Here is a 26,038-nt window from a genome sequence, read left to right as displayed (position 1 = left end):
TCTGAGCATGGGAGGACAGGGTAGCCATGTAGCCAGACCTGAGCCACAGGGAGAGAAAGGAGGCTGCACAAGAAGAGCTGCCATCTGCTTTTGGGGAGGTGAGTGCACAAGCCTGGGGAAGGGGAACCGGACTGGGTGGACTCCACCCACAAATGGAGGCAGGCCTGCTATGAGACGCCAGTGCCCTCTGCAGGCCATGCGTGCACCTGTCCAGAACCCAGCCTGCCCCAGTAGCGTATGGAAAAGACAAAAGAGCCACTGGCATGTTATAAATATTGTTATTTAAAAAACAAAAACAAAACAGAACACACATACACTGGGTCCCAGGGATGAAAGTAGTTGTTGAGCCCCAGGTCCCGGGCAGGCAGGAGCAGGCACTGATGCTAGAGGGTAAGGACCCTGCCTGTCACCAGCCTGTCACTCTTCCCTGGAGGCCCCTTGTCACATTTTATCTACTGGCACCACCCACCCCACATGGCATACACCACCAATCTCTGGTCTAGGGCTGAGGGCAAGGACTGCACTAGTTGTCTGGGAAGTGGGGAGGCCCCTGAACACCTTGGGAGGTGCTGGCAAAGGTGTGTTGGGGTGGGGTTACTGAAGAAAAGTGGACACAGACCAGACTGAGGAAGGAGTCTGGGGCAGACAGTGAGGGTGACCTAGGAGTCACAGCCTCGTGCAGACCAGAGTCAGAGCAGCTCGTCGGGTCATTGGTGGTCGTCCAGCTGCTGCAGGAGCGTCCGCCGCCGCCTTTCCAGCTCACCCTCGCTCAGCTCACTTTCCGACGTGTCCCAGCCCGTCTGGTGGAGCAAAGGCACAGCTCACCCACAGCCTCCCCCGAGGGCCGTGGAGGCCTGGACAGAGTGCTGACCGAGCTGGGGCCCGGTGCCTGCCTCTCACCTTCTCCTTCTTGATTCCAAAAGCTGGGGAGCGGTTAGGGAGCTCTGCCCGCCGGAGCTCCCTGTCCTTGTCCTGTTCTGGTTCTTTCTCGTCACTCTCCTTGCCAGCTTTCTCCTCGGGGTCTGTCTCGCTCTCAGGACTGTTCTGTAAGAGCCCAGAGCCCGCCTCCTCAGTTCCCGTGGAAAACAGCCCAGGAGGTGCAACAGGCGGGTGGAAGAGAGCTCACAAAATAGCAGGGCCTCGGGTAGACGTTCCTTCTCTACGCACCGACTTGTGTCTTCTCTTCTTAGTTTTCTTTTTTGGTTTCTTGGCTTTCCGAAGGCCATGATCTGGAGATAGAAAATTCCCCACTAAGTCCCACAGGAGAAGGGAGAGCTCATCCTTTTCTCTGCCACAGTCCATCCGCTCATTCTTCATAGACAGGGACCTGTCTGAGGAAGTCTCAGTCAGTCCAGTTTTCCTTCAGTCTGCCCGTTTCCTGCCTGGATGGGGGCCAGCAGCTGCAGCCCCCAAGTCCACTCTCCCCTCAGGGACTGGAGGGGGTACCCAGGGCCTCCTCGGTTTGGACCAACTTCTCTAGCTCCCAATTGCTTACCTGATCCAAGGAAAAGGCGGGAGGATGGGGAGCCCCGTCCTCCAAGGACAGCACCCCCACTTTCAACTGAATCAAGTGAGGAAGAAGGCTCAGAGCCTGACTCTGAGGGGTTCCGCCTCCTCCGTTTGGGGGGCCGGAGAGATGGTGGGGGCAGTTCCTCCTCTTCTGACTCAGAGCCCTGGGTAGACCAGCAGATACATGTCAGTGCTGAGGCACTCTGGCCTCCGGAGCCTTTCAGCCTGGGAACTGGAGACTGAGAGGAGGATCTGGGGCCAAAGAAATCTCCCTCCAGGGCAGGTGATGAATGGGAAAAAGTAAAGTGGTTCTTTCCCCAAAACAATCCAGCCTTACCCCACATCCCTCCTACCCACCAACTCACTGAGGGCGAGTGGGAACGCTTGCGATGGTGCTTCTTGCCCTTCCTGCTGTGTTTTCGGCCTTTGGTGTGGAGGTGCTGGCACTCAGTCTGGTAAAGGCAGAGGGTAGGGTGAGGAAAGCACCATATTAGCCCCAGGAAGCACCCTGCATCCTAAAATCTGGTTTTGCCTCCTCCTCTCAGGCCAGGGCCTTAGGCCTACCCAGGGGGCACCCTAAGACCTCTCTTTCCTTAGTTGTGGAGGGAAAGAAGAGCCCTGGGGTGGAGTGAGAGGTCACCAAGGTCTCTACTGAGCTGGCCCTGGGTGTCCAATACGGAGGACCAGAGTGCTGCCTCACCTCCAGTACCTGCAGGAACTCCCGGAAGAGCCGGATCCGCTCCGACTCGAGGGTGATCTGCTCAAAGGCTGAGTCGCACACAAAGCGCTCACGGACCTTGAACAGGAGAGCATTGCTGATCAGACCAGCCCTGGCACGGCATGGACACCGCCATGAGCGCAGGGCTGGGGCAGAGGAAGGAAGGGAGCTGGAGCTGGCCATGAGCTGTGCTATGACGGGTGGGCCCCCAGAAGTGGCCAAGCACAGCTGCCCTCAGGACTGGGGTGGTGTGTGGTGCCAGGCTGCAGTCCTGACCTCTTCCCAGGCAGTGCCCAGCTCCACAGCAGGCACAGCCTGCCTCAGCATGCTTCGAAAGGCAGCTTCCCTGCGCCGCATCCTTCGTGCCTCCTCCTTCTCCCGCTCTCTCTCTCGTGCCTCTGCTTTCTCCAGCAGCTGAGGGCAGAAAGGACGCAAAACGGGGTCACCCAGGAGGGTGGGAGCCTGGGCCCCACTCAGGCACACCTTACAAGGTGGGAAGTTGGGGTCTGGGCTCCTACTATCAATGAACTGGGGGTACTGTCACATGAGGCAGTGAGTGAGAAGGAATGGAACAAGACACAGGGATGCATTTAAGAATGGAGCCCTGGCTACAGCCCTGGCCCGCCTGGGCACTCACACTATTGAAGGTCAGCTTGATGTTGCCTGCGTCCAGCGCAGCAGCCCTCTTGTCAAAGCTTATGACATGGGCGAAGTCCTCAAAGGCTGTGTTCACCTCCACGCAGAAGCCCCGGTCCTGTGGGCACAGCAGTGCATGAAGTAAGGGGGCACCTTAGGCCCAAGGCCCAAAGCTGGCCTCTGGGGCAGGCAGAGAGGTCAGACTAGAATGCTCAAGAAGGCCCTGCCCCCAGAAGAGATCCATAGGACTGGGATGCACTTTGGAAAACAAGCTGTCCGAGTCCTCACCATCTGACAATTAAGCTCTCCCCCTCCCCACACCTACCCTTGGTTGTCATAGGGAGCTGGGGGGTTCACATGGGAAGAGGGAGCAGGGTGTGTGTGTATGTGCATGTGTACAGTGCCTGCTGATTGATAACTGAGTTTCCCACAATTAGTTATTTGTTCCATTGGCTTAAAGTTCAGGCCCCAGCTGGGCCTGCCTTGAGTCTACTGAATGCCTTGCAAAACCAGCCCCCTTGCATTCTCAGTCAACATCTGCTGGTCCCATCCTTTGCCTGTATTCACTGAGTGCTTACTAAGTACCCAGTACCATGATGAGGTGCTTCACACACAGTGATCCCCTTAATCATCAGTTTCTAAAGTTAAACATAAGTCCCAGTCTCCTAATTTTATGCAGACAAAGAAACCAAGGTCTACAGAAATAAGCACTTGTCCAAGGTTTCACGGCTATTCACGGAGGAACTACCCCAGGTCTTTTTAATGCCAAAGCCCGTAGTTTAAGCACTATACCCACACAGACGACATAGTCCACAGGAGAAAGAGGCCAGCAGGTATCCAACTCCCAAACATTAAAAATACCTCACGTTCTCAAAACACCACAGGCCAGGCTCTGGGCTTCACACTGAAGCCTCCCAACACCCCTGTGAAAGCAGAGGGTTAGGAAAGTTATCTCATTTGGCCACTTGATGGAAAGTGTAGCAAATGGAGTTTGAAGGCTGGCTCTCCAATCAGCTGGGGCACAGGCCCAGATGCCCTTGTGCTCCCTCTGCACAGCTCCAACTTGCTCCAGCCTTCCTGCTGAGGGCAGGGGCGCATAGTCTTCTTGCCTTTTCCAAAAGGACTTCCTCAACCCATGCTCTCCAGGCTTCTCAAACAGCATGTCATCTTTCAGGGAATTGAAAGCTTCGACCTCACCTCTTCACTGGCTCCTCCTTTCGAGTGCATACCTTACTTAACCTGGGACATCTTTTTCCACCTGCTCTCACCTTTCTCAAACTGACAACCTCTGCTTCTTTACCTTTATTTCAAAATCTTTAAATTTCAGCACAAAGGAAAATAAACATTTATTATTGAGCCTACTATCAGACACTTTACAAGTATTTAATTCTCACAACCTTGCACATAAATTATCCCCACTTTACAGAAGAGGAAATCGAGGCTCAGACACTATATAATTTGCAGAGATCTCAACCAATAAACAGCCAACAGTTACCCAACTTTAAAGCCGGTGCTACTGTACCCACTGAACCCTCTCCACGGACACTGCTCTCCCACAGACTGTCGCTGCTCAGGTTCCTAATGGCCAACCCCAAGAGCCCCTTCTCTGTCCTCACTCATCCTTGGCACCTCTGCTGTTCAACCTTCCACACTCCACTCTCCAGGGTTGTCATCTGTCTCTCTGAGCTCTTTTACCCTCTTGTATGTGCTTGTTCCCCTGAGAACAGTACTTAAGTCTTTTCAATCTACATGGTCCCAGCCCCTCTCTCATGATTTTTGGAGAAACTGGTTTGGGCTGGGTAAACTGGGTATTTCTTAGACACTTCAAATCAGCAGATCCCAAGAGAATTAATTTCCTGTGAGCCCCATCCCCATGGATCTCCCAGACCTGGAGCTTCGATTTTCCCGCTGTTCCAAGTCCAGGGCTCTGCATTACCCTATGGGGTAAGAGGTGCCACCAGTCCACCTGGCTGGTGGGTGGCCACAGGGACTCTTGGGCTTGCCTGCCCTCCACAGGCAGGGACCCAAAGAGGGAGAAGAAGGGAAACTAAAGCAGCTGCTTTCTCAGGTGGTGTGGGGATGGACTCAGCAAAGACTCCTGCAGGCCTGTCTGGAGGACCAGCCACTCTGTGACTAAAGTTAAGCATCCAATAAAATTCAGATATTTTTTATATTTGGGATATAGAGATTTCCACTTTATATGATTATCCTATTTAAAATATGGTATTTGATACATTAATTAAAAAAATAAAATATGGTATTTGCTGTATTCCTCTCTACCCCAGGATGCTCTTGAGAGTAATTCCCCAAATGGAATTCCTATTTTTCCAGGCCTGTTCTTTTCTTCCTGCTCGATCCTTACCAACAGTGTCACCATCCACCCCCGCCAACTTCCAAGTCACTCCTTCCTTTCCCTCTATTTCACAGAGTCATGTCAATTCTACTTCTGAACAACTATCCTGATTTTGAACTTTCTTTTTTTAACAGCAGAAAACATTTTTTCAATCAAAATCTTACATAGAACCTCAATGTATAAAAGAGAAGCTGCTGTACTTCAAAATACAAAAACAAGCATTAAAATCCCTCCACTCAACTTCCCTTGCATATCCAAGGCACCTCTGAGGAAATCTAGGGGTCTCTGCAACACAGCTGGAGCCCCAGCCTTATCTGCCATCCCAGCCAGGCCTGCCTTGAGCTCCTTTCCCACCTAGATTCCTGCAAGAGCCTCCCTGCTCACCTCCTACGCCTCTAACCAGCCCTGAGAGCCCAGTGCTGCTCAGGCTTTTCTACCAAATGGCCCCAAGAGCAGGGAGAGGCTTGGCATGAGACAGAAAAGGAGGAAGGCTCAAAATCTGTTTGAATTACTCGCCATTATCACTTTCAGTATCCTGAGGCATCAGGTACTGGCCTCCCCCAACCCACCTCCCCAAGGATACAAGTGCTCATCAGCCTTGGAGGTGCTACCCTTCACTATCACCATGGCTCTTCCAAGACGTCATCTCATCAGTTTATTCCCTGGCTCCCCATTACTTACAAGATAAAAACCCAAAGTACTTATTTCATTCAAGGCATCTCACATGTGGCACTCTACTTCCAAACTGGGGCATGTGGGTCCAGAGAAACAGGAAACCACAGGACAATATGCTATTGTCTTACCTAACGGTAAATAATTTAAAAATACTAAGTTTATATTAAACAGAGAAGTAATATGGTATTAAAATGCAATACCTGCATGAATTTGTGAGGCAAAACACAGGGCTTCAAAGAAATGTGTGTGCAGTGGGACATTTCTAGCTGTATTTTCAGACCCTGCTCACCCCAGGTCCCAAATACTTCCCTCAGTAATTAGATGTACGTGATAGAAAATTCCCCATTTTTCAGATAAGGAAACTAAGGCTTAGAAAGGTTAAGTAATCTGCCCAAAGTCACACAACGAGAAAGTGGTTAAGCTGGACTTGTAACACCAGGTGTCTGCCTCCACAGTGCTGCTCCTAACCACCGTGCACACTGCCTCCTCAGCACATTAGAAGGTTCTTCACTTCCACAAAGAAACAGGCTCTTTGGTTCTCTTCTGAAATGCAAGGCTGTCACTTTTCACCTTTGTTTTTGTATTTTCTGAAATACAATCACTTTTTCACCTTTGATAGAAATGGATATTGAGAACCATTTCTCCAGTGTAAGAAAAGCGACGCACACGTGTGACAGTAGGTAAATGGCAGCTGAACTCACTGCCACATCAGGGCAGTGACCAGAGTGGTGAAGATAAGGCCGTTGTGCCCCTTCTAAAACACATGGCATCTCAGCTTGAGTCTACTGAATGCCTTGCAAAACCAGCCCAGCGCTGATAGGTAATCCAAATTTTCAAGAGAAGCTGAAAATCCAGATTTTTATGTGCAATCTCCTGATTTTAAAATGTTAGCAATGAATTCCAAATTTTTCTAAACCACCCTATAGGCCAGAAGGAATGTATCTGAGGGCTACCAGTTTATAACTTAGCTATGCTTCCTGCTCCTCAAACCTAACATGACCTTCCATTCCGCCTTTGCCCCTGTGGTACCCTATGCCCAGGACCTCCACCTACCTCCACCCAGGTGCAGTTCAAATGCCAATTCTTCTGGTTCTCATCTCTGTAATAACACTTGCCCCTCTATGTAATAAATGTCATGACTATTTTCCTATTAGGCCATGACTTCCTATGGGCAAAAATCATATTTATTTCTGTGTCCCCAGTGCACAGTAAAGGATCACAATAGGTATTTGCTAAATTCAGCTGAAATCCTCCTACAAAACAGGACTTAGCAGGGAGTCCTGTCCAGAGAGCATGGCCTGCATCTGCCCACAGCCCCTGGCCTCCCTCACCTTAAGGATGTCCTTAATGATCTTCTTCTCATCATGGAATCGTGCCTTCAACTCCTCCACATAGAACTTGAACAAGTCCAGAGGGGTGGAGCCTGCGGGGGAGGGAGGGAGGGGGGCCTGGCGGCGGCAGCTTCCCAAGGCCTCGGGGTGGGGTCGAGGACAGGAGCAGGGAGTGGGGGTGTAGAGAGGATGGCAGGGCAGGAAGCCAGGCCAGAGGAGGGGTAGCCTGGCTGCCTTACCCGGCTGGCCCAGCATGTTGGCAAAGCGGACATCAGTGCTGACTGCTGGGTACAGCTCCATCCAGGTGGACATAGAATGCAGCTGCCCTGTCTCATGCAGCTCGTCCAGGAAGGTCTGAGCAGGGAGAAGCCAGTTATAGGGTGAGAGAGACAGGGAGGGAGGCAGAACCAAAGACTGGGGAGGAAGAGGGGGATGGCAGGGAGAGGCAGGGACCATCCTGATTGAGCAAATGCAGGCAAGGGAGGCAGAGATGGGGAGATACGGATGGGGAGGCAGAGAGCAATGCAACAGGAGAGAACATAAATACCGGCTGGGACAGACTGAAACCTTAGTGCGAGCTGGGCCAGGAGACAGAGACAGAAGCTTGCCTGCAGCACTATCTTCCCGTGACTTGGTTTCAACTTCCTGACGTGTTACAGCTAAGTCACACCCACCATTACCACTGTCACCATCACCACCTCCAAGCTAGGGAATAACTAGCTATGCCTGTCTGGCTCCCCACCAAAGGGAAATAACCTTGGCCTAGCTGCCAAGCCGTGCCTTTAGGGTGCTCTCTGCTGGCAGTTTCTAGGTGGTGCATACATCAGTCTCCCTAGAGGAGCATGGCCCAGAGCTGAGGAACACAAAACTGCAGGCACAGAGAAGCCCCATGTTGCTGGGACAGGACTGGGCACAGACAAAACACAGTGGGCCTGGCCAAGAAGAGGCGCAGCCTGGGTGGACAGGAGATGGTCTGAGGCTGAACTGAGCTCCGGTCCAGCAGGTGGTGAATATACCTGAAAGGCCTCCCGGTTCTTGCGTTGCTGGCGCCGCTCCCGAAGCCGGGCCCGCTCCCGCTCCTCTTCCTCCTCTCTCTCCAAAGCCCGGATATGCTCCTCAAAGCAGATCAATGCATCTTCCTTGTCCATGTCTAAGTACAGGGAGGAGGTCAGCAGGCACCACACTGCCGGGACACCCTTTGAGACCCCAGCACCCCCAAAGCTTTGAGGATGCCACCCCTACAGGTGCCAGGGATGACCAAGGTGGGATAAGGAGGGCAGGGGGCTCTGGGGGGGAGGCTACTGGAGTGGTGGTTTTTGAGGAGGCCCCATTAACAGTATGTGGAAAAACTAGCAAGTGCTCGGCTCTTGTGAATTCAGTTACTAGAAGTCATCATATGAAACCAGTTATCTCTAAATCAGAGGTTTTGTTCTATGGAACTGGCTATCAATCATGCTTTGAGGAAATGTCACAAGGTGAATTTCTGATATCACCAGTGATTACAGGCCAACAACAGTTTACTATAACATGTGTGACCAGTTAAGGCCCACTATGCCATGACAATTTAATAGTCACATGAGCTATAAAAATCATCTCTAGGTCTCCTGATTCCTGTCCCAGAGCTCTTCCTCCAAGGACATACAATGTCCATGTCAACCCTTGAAGGCAGGGAGGGGGTGTCCTTAAGCACTGTGGGATCTCCAGAGTCCAGAGATACAAGGAGTGAGAGAGTGTGGGCAGTCCTGGATGTCCAGAAGGGCATCCAGGCAGGTGTAAGGGAGCCACATAAGGCAGGTTCTGGGGGCCCAGGTCAGGGAGGAAAGGGGAAAGGACAGGCGAGAGTGGAACCTCAGGCTTACTCTGCAGCTGATGGTCCTGAGCAAAGCTGGGATTATCCATGAGGTACTGCTGGGCCTGGGACCATGTGGTTTGGAAGTTGACGCTACTCATCCCATCCAGGATGCTCTTCAGGGCCTGGATATTGCGACGCCGGAGCTGCTTGGCCTGTTCCTATGGAGCCACAGGGTCAGGGTAAGGCAGGGCAGGCTGGAGCTACACAAGCGGGCCTGGGCAGAAATTTGAGGAAAGGCTAGCAGCTAGGGAACCTTAGAAGGCTCAAAGCTTTATGTTCTCAGAAAGGGGAAGGAGGACAGTTTATAGTCCAAGCCCTCAAAGACTCCCTCCTGCCTTTCCATGCCCAGGTTGTAGGCAGACCAGAAGTGGGGGGTGTACAAGTGCTACACCAGCTTCCGTGTAAGGAGCTGGGACCCTGGGGCAGCACAGAAGTGAACCAGGGTCCCTAAGTGAGCAGAGACATGGAGAGTCTAAGACAAAACTAGAGCTGACTGATCCAACCCAGTGACTTGTTACCTTCTCCTTCTTGGCCAGAAAGAAGAGGACATCATCATAAACTTCTTTTCGATCCCTCTCAGGGACCACAGCCCAGACCTCCAAATCCCCAAAGGTCTGTTCTGCCCGCCTGCAGAGCATATGGGCTGTGGGTAGGTGGGCAGAGAACACAGACCCTGCGCCCAGTGTTCTCAGGGTTCCCAGGCCCCACCCCGGCCCATCCCCCTGACCGGTAGCGGGTGGTGGAGGTCATGCGTTCATGCTGCTCCAGGAAATGCTGCAAGGTCTGCTTGGCCTCCTTGGCCTTTAGCCGGGCCTCTTCCTTCTCCTCCTTCTCCCGCTGCGCCTTGTAGGCATTGAATGCCTGCTTTTTCTCACTCAGTTTGGGTAAGGCACTGGGGTGTAGAGGGTGGGAGTGGTGTGGGGACAGAATCAGCCCGAACCACCCTACTCAACCTGCTAGGCAGCGTCACGCCACACAGAACTAGTGAGGGGTCCATGCACGGGCACAGCAGGCTGTAAGGGCTCAAGGGCACAGGGAGGCAAGACAGGTCTCTGGGGTGTAGCGAGGGGTGAGAGGCAGTAGGGGCCTCCAAGACACTGCTAATACTGGGCCCTTCTGCTTGGGGTGCTGAAGTCACAGTCCGGCCTCTGCCCTATCCAGCCCCCCTTTCCCAAATTAATTCAATTCAAATCAATTCAATTCAACAAGCATTTATTGAATGTCTTATGTCAGAAACTTCCCCCACCTCCCGGAGGCCCTCCAGCTTCTCTTCCCCCTTGCATCTTCACCCATGTATCACTCTCTAGACTCTGGACCCTGTGGGGCTGAGTGCTGAGCTGGGGTTTCTCAGGGAGTGCCTGGCCCAGATCTCTTATAAATGAGGTCTAGAGGGCCTGGCTCCCTCTGCCCAGGCCTACCTGTAACGGGGGTCGGTGACCACCATCTTCATGGCCTGTTCCCACGAGGCGTTGGAGGGGACAGCCTAGAATGGAGCAGGTGGGGGTCACGGGGCCTGCCCACCTCCAGCCCCCTCCAGGCCTACCCTGGGAGCACCACCCCAGCACCTTGTCCCTCAGTAGCTCCTTGAAGGCCTGTTTTGCCTTCTCTCGGTTACTCCAGCTGAGGCCAGACCTCTCTGGTTCTGGCTTTGATTCCTCTTCCTCCTGCTGTGGTGGCTGATGCTGTCCAGAACTGGGGGGGAGCACAGGGGCTCAGCCACAGCAGCCCCCGGTCGTAGAAGCCTTCAGTGACTGTGTGATCAGTGGCACCACCCCCTCCTGGCTTCCCAGAGCAGCCCTTTTCTTCCTTTCAGAGATCACGCCCAGATCTTCATACCCCTCCCGAAAGGTCTGGCAGAGGTCAAGGGGGGACAGGCTGGGAGCCTGAGGTCAGCATCTGGAATGCCTCGGGGCGGGGGTGTGTGCAGCCCTCACCTGCTGGGACCCTCCTCCAGCTGCTGCAGGAACCCCTGCTCCACAGGCTGGACAGCCTCTGACATATCGCAATCTTCACTCCCACCTGGTTCAGGTTCTAGGATACTAGTGGGCACAGAGGTGGGGCCCGGTGGCACAGGTGGGGGGTCAGGCTGTGGCTGAGGAGGCTGTGGCGGCTGCTGCTGCTGTTTCCTGAGGGTGAGCGGAAGGGCAGTGCCCACGAGCAGAGCAGGGATAAAGATGGTCAGGTGCTGGCTGGTCTCTCTATCCCTGGAAGGACTGGGGCCAGAGCAGACCCTCCACAAGGAGACTGAGAGCTGGCTCTTCCTCCCACAGAGCAGGGATTATGGGGAGAGAGTCCATTCCCACCCCTCAGGTGGCCCCAAATATGGATAGATAGATGGGCAAGTGGGCAAGTCACTCACCCTGCAGCCTCTTGTTTGACTAGAGCTGCAACAGGAAAAGAGAACATGGTCACAAAGTCGTAAGGGCCACTCCCCAGAGCACAGGCCCGGACCCAGGCCCTCCTCACCCTCCAGGTCATCCAGGTCCTTGGGCCGGGTCCAGCGGGATTCCTTGCTCCGATTGTTGTAATAGTAAGATTTGCCTGTGTCAGACTTGTACTCTTTCCAGGGACACTGGGACAGCAGCAGCTGCAAGAAGATGGTCAGAGGACATGAGTGGGCTGTGCACACCCTCCAGGCAGATGGAGGAGAGCTCAGGGGGCCCAGCGAGTAGGGGACAGTTTTTAGCTACCACCTGATCTGGCTCCACATGGGGGAAGGTGGCCTTCCTAAAGTCCTAGGGGATGCAGGGGGTAGTCAGGGATCTTGGGATCAGAGGAACCACATGTATGGTTAGAGATGTAGGGGAAGCCAAGGACTTGGAAGGGTCAAGGCAGCTGAAAGGAAGGACCAGAAAGCCCCGCTCAGGACCTCTGCCTTGGACTTGAGCACGCTGGGCTTCTCCCACACGGACTGCTTGTCGTCAGCATTGTAGTAGTAGATGCGCCCATCAGGGGCCACATGCTCACTCCATAGAGCCCTCTGGGGGAGGGGGGCACAGAATGGTTGTCAAGGCCCCTTTCCCAAAGCTTCTTCTCCTCACCCCAAAGATTTACATCAGCACTCCCATTTCAGCCTTTCTACCCCGAGACCCCTGAGCTGAAAGAACTCACCGGAGGACCTGTCCCAGCCACAACAGCTAGAAAAGAAGCCAAAGGAAACATATTAAGTCCTTGTTCCAGCTCCCATCTTATCCCCACCTGTTCCTCCCTCATTGCATCCCCAATAAATATCCCCTGCTCCCTGGCACCCCAACAGGCATGATCCAGGGTGGGCTCTAGTCCACGATCCCCTCTCCCTGTACCCCCAACCTCCGAGCCTGGGGGGAGCAGGCCCCTAGAAGACTCACAGCTGGCGGTGTCCGCACCTGGAGCCGTCTGCCGAAGAAAGAGGAGGGGGAAGGGTTGGGGCCAAGCCCAGTGGCCCCCAGGACCCAGGCCATGGGGGATGGAGAAGCAGGCCAGGATCCATGTGCCCTGCTCCCAGGGACCTCTGCTCCCTAACATGCTTCCCCCCATCCAGGGCTGTGGCTCTAGGATCTTAGTGGGGGACCACCCTGCAGCTATCTTCATGTTTCTCAAGTGAGACTGTTTTGTTGAGTCAAACTCCAAGGCCCATCTCCACAGTGATGTCAAATGCTATTTGACATGTACCCAGACTCTGCTAAACTGAGCAATGGCACAAGAAGGTACAGCGAGATTCCCCAAGTGCTGCTGTTTCCTCCAGAGACAAAAAAGATGTGAAGGGGGCACTGTATGCAGGTGTCCACAGTGCTAGCTCTGCGAGGGGAGGAGTGCCAGGCCTAGGTGTGTCCCTTAAGGGAGCTGGACATAGCGTGGGGAAATGAGAGAATGTATATGCCTTGGAGGGTGAGCAAGAGACTAGAAGAGCTGAGCACAGCTGGAGAGGACGATTTGGGGATGGGGAGTGCTGCCGGCAGGACGGAGTTGATGAGAAGACAGGAAGAATAGAGGCCACATCCAGGTACTCCAAGTCAGACCCAAGGCTGTGGGGCAGACACAAGGCTCCGGCTGGCCCCAGTGCTTACCGCGGCGGTGACAGGCACCGCTGGCATCAGCATTCCTGGCATCATGGGAGGCACCATTCCTGGTATCTGCAGAAACAAGGAAGATAAAATCGAGCTAGCGAGGTGTGGGCAGGCACAGGCTGGGCAGGGTACTGAGACCCCGCTGGGACCATGAGCCTCCTGTGGGCACCTCCCCAGGTGATCCCCAGGTTCCGGGCTCTCAGCCTCACCTGAGAGTTTTCTCCAGTCATTCAGCAGACGGAGCCCCACGGCCCGGCCCAAAGCCCCCACCCCCTCCCACCTAGTTTTTGAAATCCAGATGCCCACTTTCATTCCCACCCCAAGATGAACTCTGCGCTTCCTGAAGCCCTAGTGCAGGGGAGAGGATTACCTGTGTGAGTGGAGGTGGCGCCCCCATTGGTGGAAGCATTGGGGGCATGATACCAGGTGGCATAGGGGGGATGGCTGGTGGTCTCTGACTCATGGGGGGCAGCCCCATTGGAGGAAAGGGTGGGGGGATTCCTGGAGGGGGCATCTGGAAATGAGGAAAGGGAGAAATGGGCCAGAGAAGACACTGCCTCAGACCTGTCAGGAGCACCCACTTTTCTCTCGCCCTTCCCCACCCACCACCCCAGCTCTGAGGCAATTCCAAGGCACGAAACTGCCTCTCTCCTCAATACCAGGAAAAACTGGTAACTGGGGGGTCCTTTGGGTTAAACAGGCAAGCACACAGCTTCTTGAGATCGGGAAGGGAGAGCGAAAGGGGCACTGTGACCGCCACCAGGTTGTCACTGGAAGGCTCCACCTCAGCGGCAACTCTCCCCAGAAAAGCCTCTCAGAGGCAGGACAAGAAGGCAGCTGTCCGGGTACCTGAATCCTCCAGGCCCTGCCTCCCAACCCTTTTTTCCCAACTCAATGACCAGCAGTTGCTATGCCAGCCTGACTTCTGTGGCATATTTAAAGAATACAGATGAGAAGTAGGGAAAGAGAAAGGCAGCTCCACCCTGCCCCCCACACTACAGACCCCAGCCCCAGGGGGTCTCAAGGACAAAAAGACAAAGGGGACACCTCAGCAGCAGCTTCTCCCACCCCAGTGCCCAAGCAAAACCATCCCTCTAAAAAAGGCAGCAGAGGGCACCACCCAAAACGTGCTGGCAGTGCAGCAGCGTGAGGGGCTGGAGTTGGGTGCAGGCTGGAACAGCCAGGCCCAGGGAAAGACATGAAACTTACGAAGGGCGGTGGCATCATGGGGGGCCCCGGTGGGAAGGGGGCAGGCGCTGCTGGGGGCCGGGGACCAGAATCGGGAACCGACTGTTGAGGGAGAGAAAAGTCACAGGACCCAGGATGGGCAAAGAGATGGGCTTTGGCAGAAGGGAAGCAGAGGGGTAGGGAGGAAAAAGGAGTACCAAGTTCAGAGGGAGGGTCTTCAAGCCCAATTTCCTACCCACTCCCAGCTCTGAGCCCTGGGCAAGTCTGCTTACTCTGCTGCCAGCCCAAAGCCAGCTGGCCATGCTCCTTCAATGTCACCTTTACTTTGCCAAAGCCACAGAGAAGATGGAGGACGTTCTTCTACAGGCACAGATGGCTCTTGACAAGGCTTTCTGGCCAATCCTCTGCCTGTGGTAAGACTGTGCCTCCCTCACACCAGTTACAGAGGTCTCCCATTCCCAAAGTATCCAGGGAGGAAGTGGCCTCTTCTCCCATTCCTCTACCAGAATTCACCCAGCTACAGATATTCAATCCTAAAGCCCTCTACGCACAAACAGCCACTGGCTGCCCATGTAGCCGCGTCTCCCTAACTCTCCTCTTCACTTGTAGCCCCTCCCTAGCTGGCTCATCTTTAGTCACTCACTCAGATGGCTTCCACTCCCAACCACCTCCCTCATCTCCTCCCCTACAGATGCTGAGCATTTCTCCCTGTGGATGAGGCTTTGAAGAGCTCCCTGTCCTACACCTACTGCCTGGCTGCATCCCATCCTTCAGTTCTCAGCTTAAATATCACTTGCTCTAAGAAAGCTTCTTGACACTATTTAAAGCAGATCCTTCCAAGTTATTTTCTATCTGATTCCCTTTTTACTCCCCTTGTATATGCTTATTTTTTTTTGTAATTATTATGTTTCCCCTTTCTGGAGGATAACATTCCATGAGGACAGGGATCAGATCTGATTCATTGAAAGAGGAATTCCTGGTACCTGCCACAGCTATCTGGTATATAATGGGTACTCAATAAATACTGAATGAATGAACAAATGAAGAACAGATAGTCTCTATATAGAACCTTCCTATTCTAAAAATGCATCCTATAGACATAGCCCCACATGGCCAGATTGATGCATATGCAAGGTTTCCATCTCAGCATTACTTGTAAATACAGAAGATCGGAATCAGCCCAAATATCCATCAGTAACAATACACAAACATAAAATGGGACACTATGCAGTCATAAAAAAAGAATGAAGAAGCTCTGTCTTGATACAGAGCGATCTCTAAGATACAATAGCAAGTGGGAAAAAAGCAAAGTGCAGCAAAGTTTCACCATTTGTATAAAAATCAGAAACAAATGATGACACACAAGATATTAGTAGAAGGGGGAAGGGGCAGTAACTTTTCACTGTATGCCCTTTTGTAACTTTTCAAAGTACACCCAAATGACTATATTACCCATCCAAAAATATTTCTCTTTAGTGAATTAAGGCTTAGAGATACAGCTAAAAGGCCCTGTCCTTCCTTTTCTTTCCTTAAATGTTGGAGGGTAGTAGAGAGGCATTCTAGGGAAGGGTGGTAGCTGGCTAAAGAGGAGTCAATTTCACTGCTGCCCAATCTTCTACTTCACCAATGACCCCTATGCTAAGAAGGCTCCCCATTTAAAGATGCTCTCTGATCTCTACCTTCAGCAATCTGTCTTTCCTGTCTTTCTGCCAGTCTTGTTCTAAGGAGAGAAGGGGAAAAGCCAAACCTCCAACTTGAATCACTTTTCTTAGTGTTCTACTATTCTAGCCCTGCATTCAGTTCAGACCTGCTCCTGCCCTCTGAAACTTTCCTTAGCAGGGGAAGTCAGAAAGTAGCCAATATGGAAGGAAATCCCATGTTCTGTGCCTCTCCTCTCCCACATCAAGCTGCCATGGGAGCCTCTGTAACTTCCAGATATTACGTAATCATCTTTGGGTCCTACCAGGCTCCAGGGCCATCCATCTCCGAAACTGGTGCTACCATCCACAGAGTTGCCCAAGATAGAAACCTGTGAGTAATTCCCCACACCTCTCTCTTCCCTGTCAATACATCACTGAGTCCAGTTAATTTTACTTTATAAATTTGTTGTCGTGAATTCACCTACTCTTCTCCATTTCCTCCTCCACCCCCATCACCCCTTTTCTCATCTTACTGCAGTAGCCTGCTGGCTGACTGGCCCACATCTACTCTCACCTGCAGTTCAAAATGCACCTCAGACCACATTACTCCCCTGCCTAAACTCTTTGATGACTCCCACCATTATTAGGGTAAGGACCAAAACCCCTGCCCAGGGCCTGGGAGGCTGTGGGAGTTTTGCTCCCCATCTGCCTTGCCAGCCTCGTCCATGCTAAGCTCCCAGGTCTGCGCTCCAGTCACACCTCCCCTGGCAGTTCTCCAACCTCAGGCCTCCACCTCTGCCTGGGGAAGTCTTCCCCAGAACACCACACACCTCACCTATATATCCTTCACCTCTAACAGCCATCATTTCCTCAAGAAAACCTTCCTCCCAACTCGGCGGACTGGCGGTCAGAACCTTCTTTTACATGATCATACAATGCACCTTCCTCCTCAGCAATTACCCACTGGAATTTTACAGTTACCTGTACAATTCTGATTGCACTATTATTTTATGTGGCACTAATAAAAAACAAATGCTCCCAATTATACTTTACCGATTTTAAGATGCATCGTGACTTCAGAAATGTTAAAATGTAAGTATTAGAATCTATGAAATATATGCTACCTACACTAGACTGAAACCTCTAAGGGGCAGGAACTTTGGCTTTTTTGTCTGTTTTTGCTCATCCCCATATCCTATCCCATTGTATTTTTCTCATCACCCCCTAATGGCACAGTAGGTGCTAATAAATACTTATTGAATTAATGACTGAATACTCTTGGTTGGTCCTACAAAACAGTCATTGGTAAAGAACATATTTGATAAGAACACATCCAGGGAACACAATGTTAGGACCGGAGGATACTCTTGGCAACCACCCAACGTGGTCCCTTCTCTTCAGAAAGAAAATTAAGAGGGAGTAATTGGTCTGAGGTCCCATTGCTGTTAGGGACAGAGCCAGGACAGCATCCAATCTGCCCTCCAGCCTTGCCCCCCTTAAAAGCATAGTCCTTGCCACAGGACACAGGTCTGTTTTTTCACTCTAGCATATCCCCTGTGGCCCATGTGGTTAAATCAGCAAGGATCCAGTATTTTCTTGATAACCGGGGGTGGCTCTCTACTGCTCACCCTAGAAAATGCCTCCTCTAAACATTCAAAGCTTTCAGCGTGGACCATTCCACTCTTCGCTCATTCTGAGTCGAAGCTTCCCTCCTCCTCTTTGTACAGGAATTGTTAATCACTGCATGTTTTCCTTTTATTCTACTTTGTCTCCGACTTTGCTCAAGATGATCCAATATTCACCCACTTCAGGTTACCTTTGGACCACCCCCCCCCACACTCCTACCTATCTGTCTCCTCACGATAAATGCTATATTACTCTGCACCAATGACATGCGGATCTGTGGATGTTTGCTGGGTGTTTCACGTGGGACTGCCTGTCTCCCTACTTACGTGGGGATTTCCCTACATTCAGTGATCAAGTTTTTTTCTCCTTTTAAATCTCTGAGTGTCTAGTCAGGTCCCTGCTCACGAAGGGCTGTGACAAAATGCAGATTCATCCTTAACCTTATTAGATTTTTGCATACTGGAATATCCAAAACAGGGAAGTGTGTGTACATGCATATACACGTGCATACATGCATATGTAACCAGGTACATTTATCTAAATTCTTTGGGTGAAGGCTGGCTGTCATGAGAGGGGCAGCCTGGCAGAGGCTGTGTGGCTGGGCAAAGGGAACTAGAATCAAATACTGTCATGTGAAAACCTAAATAATAAAAAACTGTATATGACCATCTTTAATTTGGAATGGAGACCCCTGGCTACAATTCAGACACTGGCCTGTTTGGGACAGTTCCCGACAGAGGACAGAGCAATGGAACGAATGCAAATTACTATGGAACTTCCAAAGCCCTCCTTTCCCTGAGCCTCCCCTGTACATGTAAACTTTCTTTCCTGAAACACCCCTGCCTCTATTTCACTTGGTGCAGTGCCTGTACTACTTTGAGACTATTACATTTCTGGGTGAGAATCTGAAGTAACTCCTGTGCGAAAGGAATATAGCAAAGGGGGCTGAAATAGCAGATCCTGTCGTCCCTGTAACAAACACTCATTTGCGGTCTGGGGAGAGACAACGAAGAGACAGCTGATCATCTCATGATCATCTCGCGCTCACCTGGGCCAGTGAAGCGCTGCACCCCGCCCCCTACCAAGATGTAATCGATTCTTCTCAGCCTCCATATCTAAGTGACATCTCAAAACCGAAGATTCAAAAGAAAGAACAAAAGGAGAAAAAGGCAAGAACGGAGAGAACGAAAAGCATGGAAAGAGGGAATAGTGACAGCTAATAGCTAATATTTACTGAGTGCCTATTGTGAGTCATATAGCAAGCCATTCACTTAATCTTCGCAACCATCTTAAAGTTATTACCTCCACTTTACAGATAAAGAAACTGAGGTACAGAGAGATTAAGTAACCTAACCAGGGTTCCAAGAGCTTAAATGACAGAGGCAGGTTTGGAATCCTGGGCTCTCAACTATTCCACAAAGCTGCCTCCAAGCAAGGATGATGGTGCCCCACCTATTTCCTGCACTCAAATTTACTCCCTCGTTTTTTTATTCCAATCCTCACACAATCCTGAAATCTTCAGACAGCCAGGTGATCCCAAGGTTGGCCTGGTCTGACTCACTCCCTGAAGGGATTCGTGCTGGAAAATGAAGGCTGCAGGCACCTCTCTCACAAAGAGGTAGCCATCATCAAAAAGAAAAGTACCAGGAGGCTGAGACCAGCTGATTACCATGTGGTCTTGTTTCTACCTGCTGCCTTGCTTCAGCTGCCTGCAAACAGCACCTAACCCTACTTCTGTTCTCAAGACCAACCTAGTCCCCACTCCCATCCCAGCCTTATTATTCCTCCTGCTCCCCAAGATACTGCCTAGAAAATATTTTCTATTGCTTCTCTCTGATCCTGCCATCCCCTCACCACTCACTCTGAAGAACAGAATGTTACTTCTGGTATTCATCTTTCTTGGGTTAGCTCTCAACCTCTTCCTCTACTTCCAGAGTCCTTCCATCCCTCCAAGAGTATTGCGGAGGCTCTAGCTAGCCTGCTCCAGCCTTCAGGCTTTGTGCCTACCATCCCCCGACATCCCTGAGGATTTCCTGCAGCCCCAGCTGAAGGCCTCTCCTCCATCTTCAGCCTTCCTTCTCTTGTTCCCCACGTCCTAGAACTCATTCTCCTGAATTCTCTCAAGAACCGCCCCATTTTGGAGCTGGAAGATATCTAGGGTATCATTCTTATGCATTTTCCTTTATTGATTTATTTTTCTGAATCTGCGAAATCCGAGGCCCAAAGAAAGGTAGTGACTTGCCCAAGGTCACACAGACTTGTTACACAGTTTGTTGATGGCACAGCCAGGGTTAGGGCTACGGGTCCTTGGCTCTCTCAGTACTTGGACTATCAAGCACTGGATTGGGGGCATAGAGAGCCTCTTCACCTCTGGACACAATGCGGGGAGATAGAGGGGGTCTCCAAGTGGACTTACGGGGCCTCCAGGGCTTCCAAATGGAACAAGCACTAGGTTTGGGGGAGGGGCATGTCGCACGCCAAATATCCCAGGAGGGGAAACTGTGGCCCCTAGCTCGCCCCTCGTACCACGGTTCCCACTCTCCCACCCCCTCTTCTTTCCCTTCCATTTTTCACAAACCTACCCTTCACTTCTTCCCTTCTTCCCCCTCACCCAGGCCCTCAACTCTAGTTCCCCTCAACCCCCAAAACACCCCTCACCCCGCCCCCCCCAAGCCATCCTCCCCCCAAACACCCCTCACCCCGCCCCCCCCACGCCATCCTCCATCATGGCCTCCCCCGCCCCTTCTCCCCCAAATCCCCGCCCCCATCTCCCCTCCCAGGCTCTCCTCCCTAACCCCTCATTCCCCTCGCCATTCCCCAGGGTCCCGGTTACCCCCGGCAGCCTCCCTGCCCCCCGGGGCCCGGCCCGGGCCGCCGGGGGCACTGTGGGACCGCCCCGGGCCCCCGGGCCCCTCCACCCCCGCGCGGGGACGTTACCATGCCAGAGCCTCCGAGCAGCTGGGCCAGCTCGGCCCACCCGCCAGTAAAAGCTGCTCTGATTGGCTGGACCGCAGCCGGGAAGGCGGGGCCAGTGGGGGTCGCACCCCTTGGTGGCCGTGGCTCCGGTCGCTCCCGCGGACCAGCGGGCCCTGCACCGGCCCGGAGATCCCGGGTCCGTCCCCGCCCCCGGCGCGGAGAACCAGGCCCCGCCCCCGCGCCACCGGGTCCCGGGTCCGCCCACCTGGGGGCGGGGCGCGCCCGCTCCGGACTCTGAGTGACGGCCGACGCTGTGTTGCACAAAGCCGACTGAGCGCCGGCTCCGCGCGCGCTCGTAAATCTGCCTTTCTGCCCTTCCCTCCCACCGCCTCCAGACCTCGGTCCGCTGCTTCCCGGCCTCCGCGGCACGGCTGGCGCCTCCGCCCTGCACAGCGCTCGGAGCGGCTGGATCCCGCACGCTCGCTCCGAGACCCAGGGGCTGGACCGAAGAATTCATTGCGAGTATAGGGGTATCTTTGCACCTTACAAAGCAGTTTTTTAGTGGCTACGTAGTTATTTTTAGCAGTTTTTAATTAATTCCTCCAACAACTATTTATTTTGAACCTCATGTAGACCAGGGACTGGGCACACAGAGACTGATAAAAAACCGGACTGATGCCAGAAATCCCTGCCCTCAAGTGCTGTACACGTGCGTCTCACGTGACCCTGAAGTTACTTCTTTCTAGATAGGCTCCCACCGAGCGGTGAAAAGGAGCAGGAATCCGATCTTTACAGGGATTAAAAATGTGAGATAAATACTATGTTGTGCAGATAAGGGAATTAAAACCCAAAGTGAGTATGTGGAAGGTCTCAGCGCTAGTCACTGAGTATTATTTTGTGGTCCACTATTTTAGTACCCCTGTCTAAAGAAATGACTTCTTCAAGGTTACAAAGACTTTCTTATATGATTTTTGGGGAATATTTACAGTTTAAGCTTGAGTTATAGCTTTATAGCCTTAGAGTTACAGCGTTAGCTATATTGAGTTTTATAACCCCCTTTAAGTCATTTATTGTGGTGGATACTATGAAGAAATAGTAAACTTTGTATTTTTTTGTTTACTTTTTCATATGGATACCAATTGTTCCGCCATTTTTGAATAGCCTATTATTTCATATTGAATTATGTTCACTTTATTATTAAAAAATTTGACCATATATATGTGAATATATATCTCTGTACTCTTTATTATTTGCCACCTATTTATTTCAATGATAAATGTCAAATGACAGAGATATTTATATATGTTAATTATATACCAAAAACACTCTGTCTTGGTTAATAAGGATATTAAGCCTGGGGCTCCAGGCTTATGGGTGCAGAAGGGGGTCCAACACTTTCCCTTCAAACCCTGGTTAAGGATGTTTCCTTTTTCCTTTATTCATCAACACTTAGCTGAGCCTGTGTGCTGTGCTTGGTACTGTGCTAGGTTCTGGAGATAAAAGGCTCTTGAGCCGGGTCTTTGCTTGCAAGGAGCTTAGAGTCTAGCAAAGGAGAGGTAGGAAAACAACACGATGTAGAAGTCCTAAATTAAAGGAGGCAAGTGGGAGGACAGGTAAATAATTCATTTTCGGGGGTGGCCACTGTAGAGAAAAACTTCATTGTAGTTTTCATCACAATACCTACATGGCCTCAAATGAGGGCCCATCCCTGTGGTTTTAGAAATTTTTTGTTAAGACTTTAAGGCATAGCAGAAGTGGTTCAGAAATTCCATGAACTTTTATCAATCATTTTTATTTTTAAAGTTTTTTTAAATTAGGTATTTCTTGGAAATACACACCTATTTTATTTATTTATTTTTAAAAATTTTTTATTAAGGTATGATTGATAATACACTCTTACGAAGGTTTCACATGAAAAAACAATGTGGTTACTACATTTACTCATATTATCAAGTCCCCACCCATACCCCAGTGCAGTCACTGTCCATCAGTGTAGTAAGATGCCACAGATCCACTGGGTGCCTTCTCTGTGCTACACTGTTCTTCACGTGATTCCCCACACCATGTGTACTAAACATAATACCCCTCAATCCCCTTCTCCCTCCCTCCCACACCCCTCCCCTTTGGTAACCACTAGTTCATCCTTGGAGTCTCTGAGTCTGCTGCCATTTTGTTCTTTCAGTTTTGCTTCATTGTTATATTCCACAAATGAGGGAAATCATTTGGCATTTGTCTTTCTCCACCTGGCTTATTTCACTGAGCATAATAACCCTCTAGCTCCATCATATTGTCGCAAATGGTAGGATTTGTTTCTTTCTTATGGCTGAATAGTATTCCATTGTGTATATGTACCACATCTTTATCCATTCATCTACTGATGGACACTTAGGTTGCTTCCATATCTTAGCTATTGTAAATAGTGCTACAATAAACATAGAGGTGCATATGTCTTTTTGGATCTGAGAACTTGTTTTCTTTGGATAAATTCCTAAGAGTGGAATTCCTGGGTCAAATGGTATTTCTATTTATAGTTTTTTGAGGCACCTCCATATCGCTTTCCACAATGGCTGAACTAGCTTACATTCCCACCAGCAGTGTAGGAGGGTTCCCCTTTCTCCACATCCTCGCCAGCATTTGTTGTTCTTAGTCTTTTCAATGCTGGCCATCCTTACTGGTGTGAGGTGATATCTCATTGTGGCGTACACACCTATTTTAAAGAATAAAATAATTGTATAAGATTTGTTAATTAAAACTGCAGAGCCCTGCCTCCATCATCTCTCCTTTCAGGGAGGCAGCCATGTTCACTGTTTTAAGCTGTTTCTTTTGGCATTTACCTTCACATCTTTGGCCCTCCTCCAGCTGCATCCCTTTGCAAAGGGTGAGGAGTCCAAAGGGATATACCCAGCCAAAGCCCACTTACCCCTTTGTAGGCCGTATTCTGAATACACGGGACCCTGGAACTCCTTGCCCAGCTTGCTTTCTGGGCCTGCACCAGCTTCTACCTTGGATTTCTTTCCCAGGGAAACACCTTGCTGATGGTGTGGGCATCTGCAAGCTGGAGAGGTAGCCAAAGAGCAGCTATTTGTTGTCAGACGCATGAGCACAAGCTGGGCTGTCCACAGGACCCTGTGCGGAGCTCTCTCAACGCGGGACAGAGGCAAAGGCCTAAGGGAAGGGAGCCAGGCAAGACAAGAGTCTTTTCTAGTGTAGAACTCTGAGAATTCCAAAAAATGCTGAATTAGAATTTATGGCCTTCGAGGTCCTTATGAAGGTGTATTTGTAAACTTAGGCGTTTAGAAGGTATTTGACTTAGCAATTTGTTAGCTTAATTTGTAACATTAAAATATTTAGTATGTGAGTCTCCGTTTATAGTTTTGCCCCAGCCCCAACAATTAATAGGGGCAGACTTGAGAACTTAGTGACTCTTTCCCCTTCCTCTCCTACCGCTTATACCTCATCTCGTCTTCCATCTACCAAATTTAATGTGATAATTTTCAATTATTACAACACTGTGACTACATATGCTATTCATTGAACCATACAGAAAACTTTGATTACTCTTCCTTTCCTGCACAACTTTTTATTTTTCATGGAATTAAGAATTATCTTGTTTTTGTTTGTTTGTTTTCTATGAATTTATCACAAAATCTGCCTCAAAATCTTCCCCCAGTTGCCTAAATTCTCAGAATATCTAGATAGAGCAGATACTCCATCAACTTCATCCTCCTTAAAATCTCTCTGTTGGAGGATGTCTTCCCTTCCATGTTCTCAGTTCTTTCTTTTTCTGGAACTCTTGTAACTCAGGTGATGAATCCGCTGGACTGGTCCTTCTAATTTCTTATTTTTCTCTCCTACTTTCCATCTTATTTACTTTGTGTGGGTAAAATTGTAACATTTCCACAATATCTCGCCTGGCTTTAGTACACCTGCATATCAATAGGCGTTCAGAGGTGGAGTGAAGTATGGCTTTAGTGCATTTGCATAATTCCTCACGGGTGGAGAGAAGTTCATCTCCATATCAATGGGTAGTTACCTGGGCAACTGAGGGCTTATCCTACCTGAGAGGTGAGGGGAAGGGCCAGTTTTGCTTCTGCTGGAGCAGGAAAGAGAAACTGCCCCGAACTGCAGTTTGTAAGCAATAAACAGATTTTAAACTTTATTTCTCCCTTTGACTGATTTTGGTTTTTTAGATGTATATTGCCCAGGAATTTCCTTTCCCCGGACTTAACACTTTGTTTTCTGGGAGATTTTCTCAATTTGATCTTCCCATTCTGCTGCTGAGCTTTTCAATATTTTAAAGAGCTTTATTACTCTCACTTTATTTTTACTCTCCACATATTCCTTTTTACAGTATCTTGTTTCAGAGATGCAATAGCGTACCTTAACATCTGAAGCTATTAATGATGATTTTTGTGTAAGTTTTTTTCTTTCTGCATAATCTCTGTTCACTCCAAATTTCTTTTTCTGTTGCTTTGGTCTCTTTCTTGTTAGATTATTTCCTTGGAGGGCTGATAATCCTTGGTTGTCTGCTCACATTTAAGGGAAGGCTACCAAAAAGCATATTGGAGGCCTTCGTGCTTTGAGGGCTCAGTACGTGTGGGGGGTGGGGGTGCTTGCCAGCCAAGAACTGCATATCAGGGAGCCCCTGATGTCAGCATCTTCAGGTCTTCCTTCTGGGGTGGTCAGCTATCTGGCACAATGAGTTCCATGTGCCGTATGGTTGCCCCACAGCTGCCTTAAGAGCCATCTTTCTCTAGTCTAAGACATTAAGCTTTCCAGCTTCCTAAAGTATTTTGCTCTTGTCTCCTTTCCTATTTCCCTATCCTTGTGTATTTATGCCTTAAAAAATCCCTTTGCTATAGTTTTAATATATTTTTAGTAGAACAAAATTAGAAACGTGTTCAATCTACCATTTTTTCCCAGAAACTTTAAATGAATTTTAACTGCTTTTAAAACAGTAATTTAAAAATACATACACACCAGTGTCCTATATATCAAATTTTGGGGTTCATCAAAACAGGGTTGTTGACACTGATACAATTTTGTAACAGAGATATTACAAGATGAAATTTAGAAATATGTTCTAATATAAAATATTTCTTTTATCTGTTTTAGATAGTGAGGTTCTGCAAGATGCTTTGGTTGGAAAAGCGGATTAGCTGCTTTTTAAAAAAAAGTGTGCAAACATCTTTCTTGGGCTAATGATCACCTAAGTGTGTCCCTTGAACTGTGATAAAGGTATTGCTCCTGGCCACAGAGCTGCATGGGAGTGGGGCTTGGAAGAGGGAGCATCCCAGGCCCAAGGGAAAAGAGAACGCAAGTAGAGAAGACTTGCCACCTGAGAAGGAGGAAGAGCTACTTCCTTACACCCTCCAGTTCCCTCCTAACTAACTTCCAGCCCCTTACACTGTCTGCCCACAATCCCATCAGTCTTGGGCATTATAAACCACTGTATTTTTTAAATTTAAAATTTTTTCACTTCAGTGTGATGTTTTTGAGATAATCCAGATTGTTGCATGTATCAACTGTTCATTTCTTTTTATTTTTT

General features: G+C 50.1%; 1 protein-coding gene across 10 annotated transcripts; it reads right to left on the bottom strand.

The window, feature by feature from the left end:
* Window positions 1-262: 262 nt before the first annotated feature.
* On the bottom strand, window positions 263-21,161 carry PRPF40B (pre-mRNA processing factor 40 homolog B). 10 transcript variants are annotated; one of them, XM_057486556.1, is made up of 26 exons: window positions 20,512-20,651; window positions 14,330-14,410; window positions 13,491-13,634; window positions 13,121-13,186; window positions 12,422-12,449; window positions 12,186-12,211; window positions 11,944-12,054; window positions 11,541-11,661; window positions 11,434-11,458; window positions 11,009-11,200; window positions 10,640-10,766; window positions 10,493-10,557; window positions 9,802-9,966; window positions 9,593-9,701; window positions 9,082-9,232; window positions 8,239-8,372; window positions 7,462-7,576; window positions 7,223-7,314; window positions 2,865-2,981; window positions 2,504-2,641; window positions 2,210-2,305; window positions 1,875-1,961; window positions 1,496-1,673; window positions 1,168-1,331; window positions 901-1,044; window positions 263-800 (listed from the first exon to the last, which is right to left on the bottom strand). In XM_057486556.1, the coding sequence occupies exons 1-26, from the start codon at window positions 20,512-20,514 to the stop codon at window positions 708-710; spliced, it is 2,772 nt and encodes a 923-aa protein (XP_057342539.1). In that variant the 5' UTR covers window positions 20,515-20,651; the 3' UTR covers window positions 263-707. The 10 variants fall into 10 exon arrangements, with proteins under 10 accessions (XP_057342539.1, XP_057342535.1, XP_057342534.1 ...); XM_057486552.1 differs by lacking the exon at window positions 12,422-12,449 and having other exon boundaries at window positions 1,127-1,331; window positions 20,512-21,161; XM_057486551.1 differs by lacking the exon at window positions 12,422-12,449 and having other exon boundaries at window positions 20,512-21,161.
* Window positions 21,162-26,038: the final 4,877 nt, after the last annotated feature.

Source organism: Manis pentadactyla, chromosome 10 (assembly GCF_030020395.1).
Source record: "Manis pentadactyla isolate mManPen7 chromosome 10, mManPen7.hap1, whole genome shotgun sequence".
NCBI classification, from domain to species: Eukaryota; Metazoa; Chordata; class Mammalia; order Pholidota; family Manidae; genus Manis; species Manis pentadactyla.
This window is presented reverse-complemented; position numbering and strand designations above follow the sequence as displayed.

What these genes read in the sequence shown, in the direction of transcription:
- PRPF40B (XM_057486551.1), bottom strand. Translation starts at nt 21,007, where the DNA reads ATGAATTCTTCGGTCCAGCCCCTGGGTCTCGGAGCGAGCGTGCGGGAT. An exon ending in TCAGGACCATCAGCTGCAGA is followed by an intron (nt 8,373 to 9,081) that starts GTAAGCCTGAGG and finishes CCCTGTACTTAG; the next exon opens with ACATGGACAAGGAAGATGCA. An exon ending in TTGGAATCAAGAAGGAGAAG is followed by an intron (nt 801 to 900) that starts GTGAGAGGCAGG and finishes TTGCTCCACCAG; the next exon opens with ACGGGCTGGGACACGTCGGA.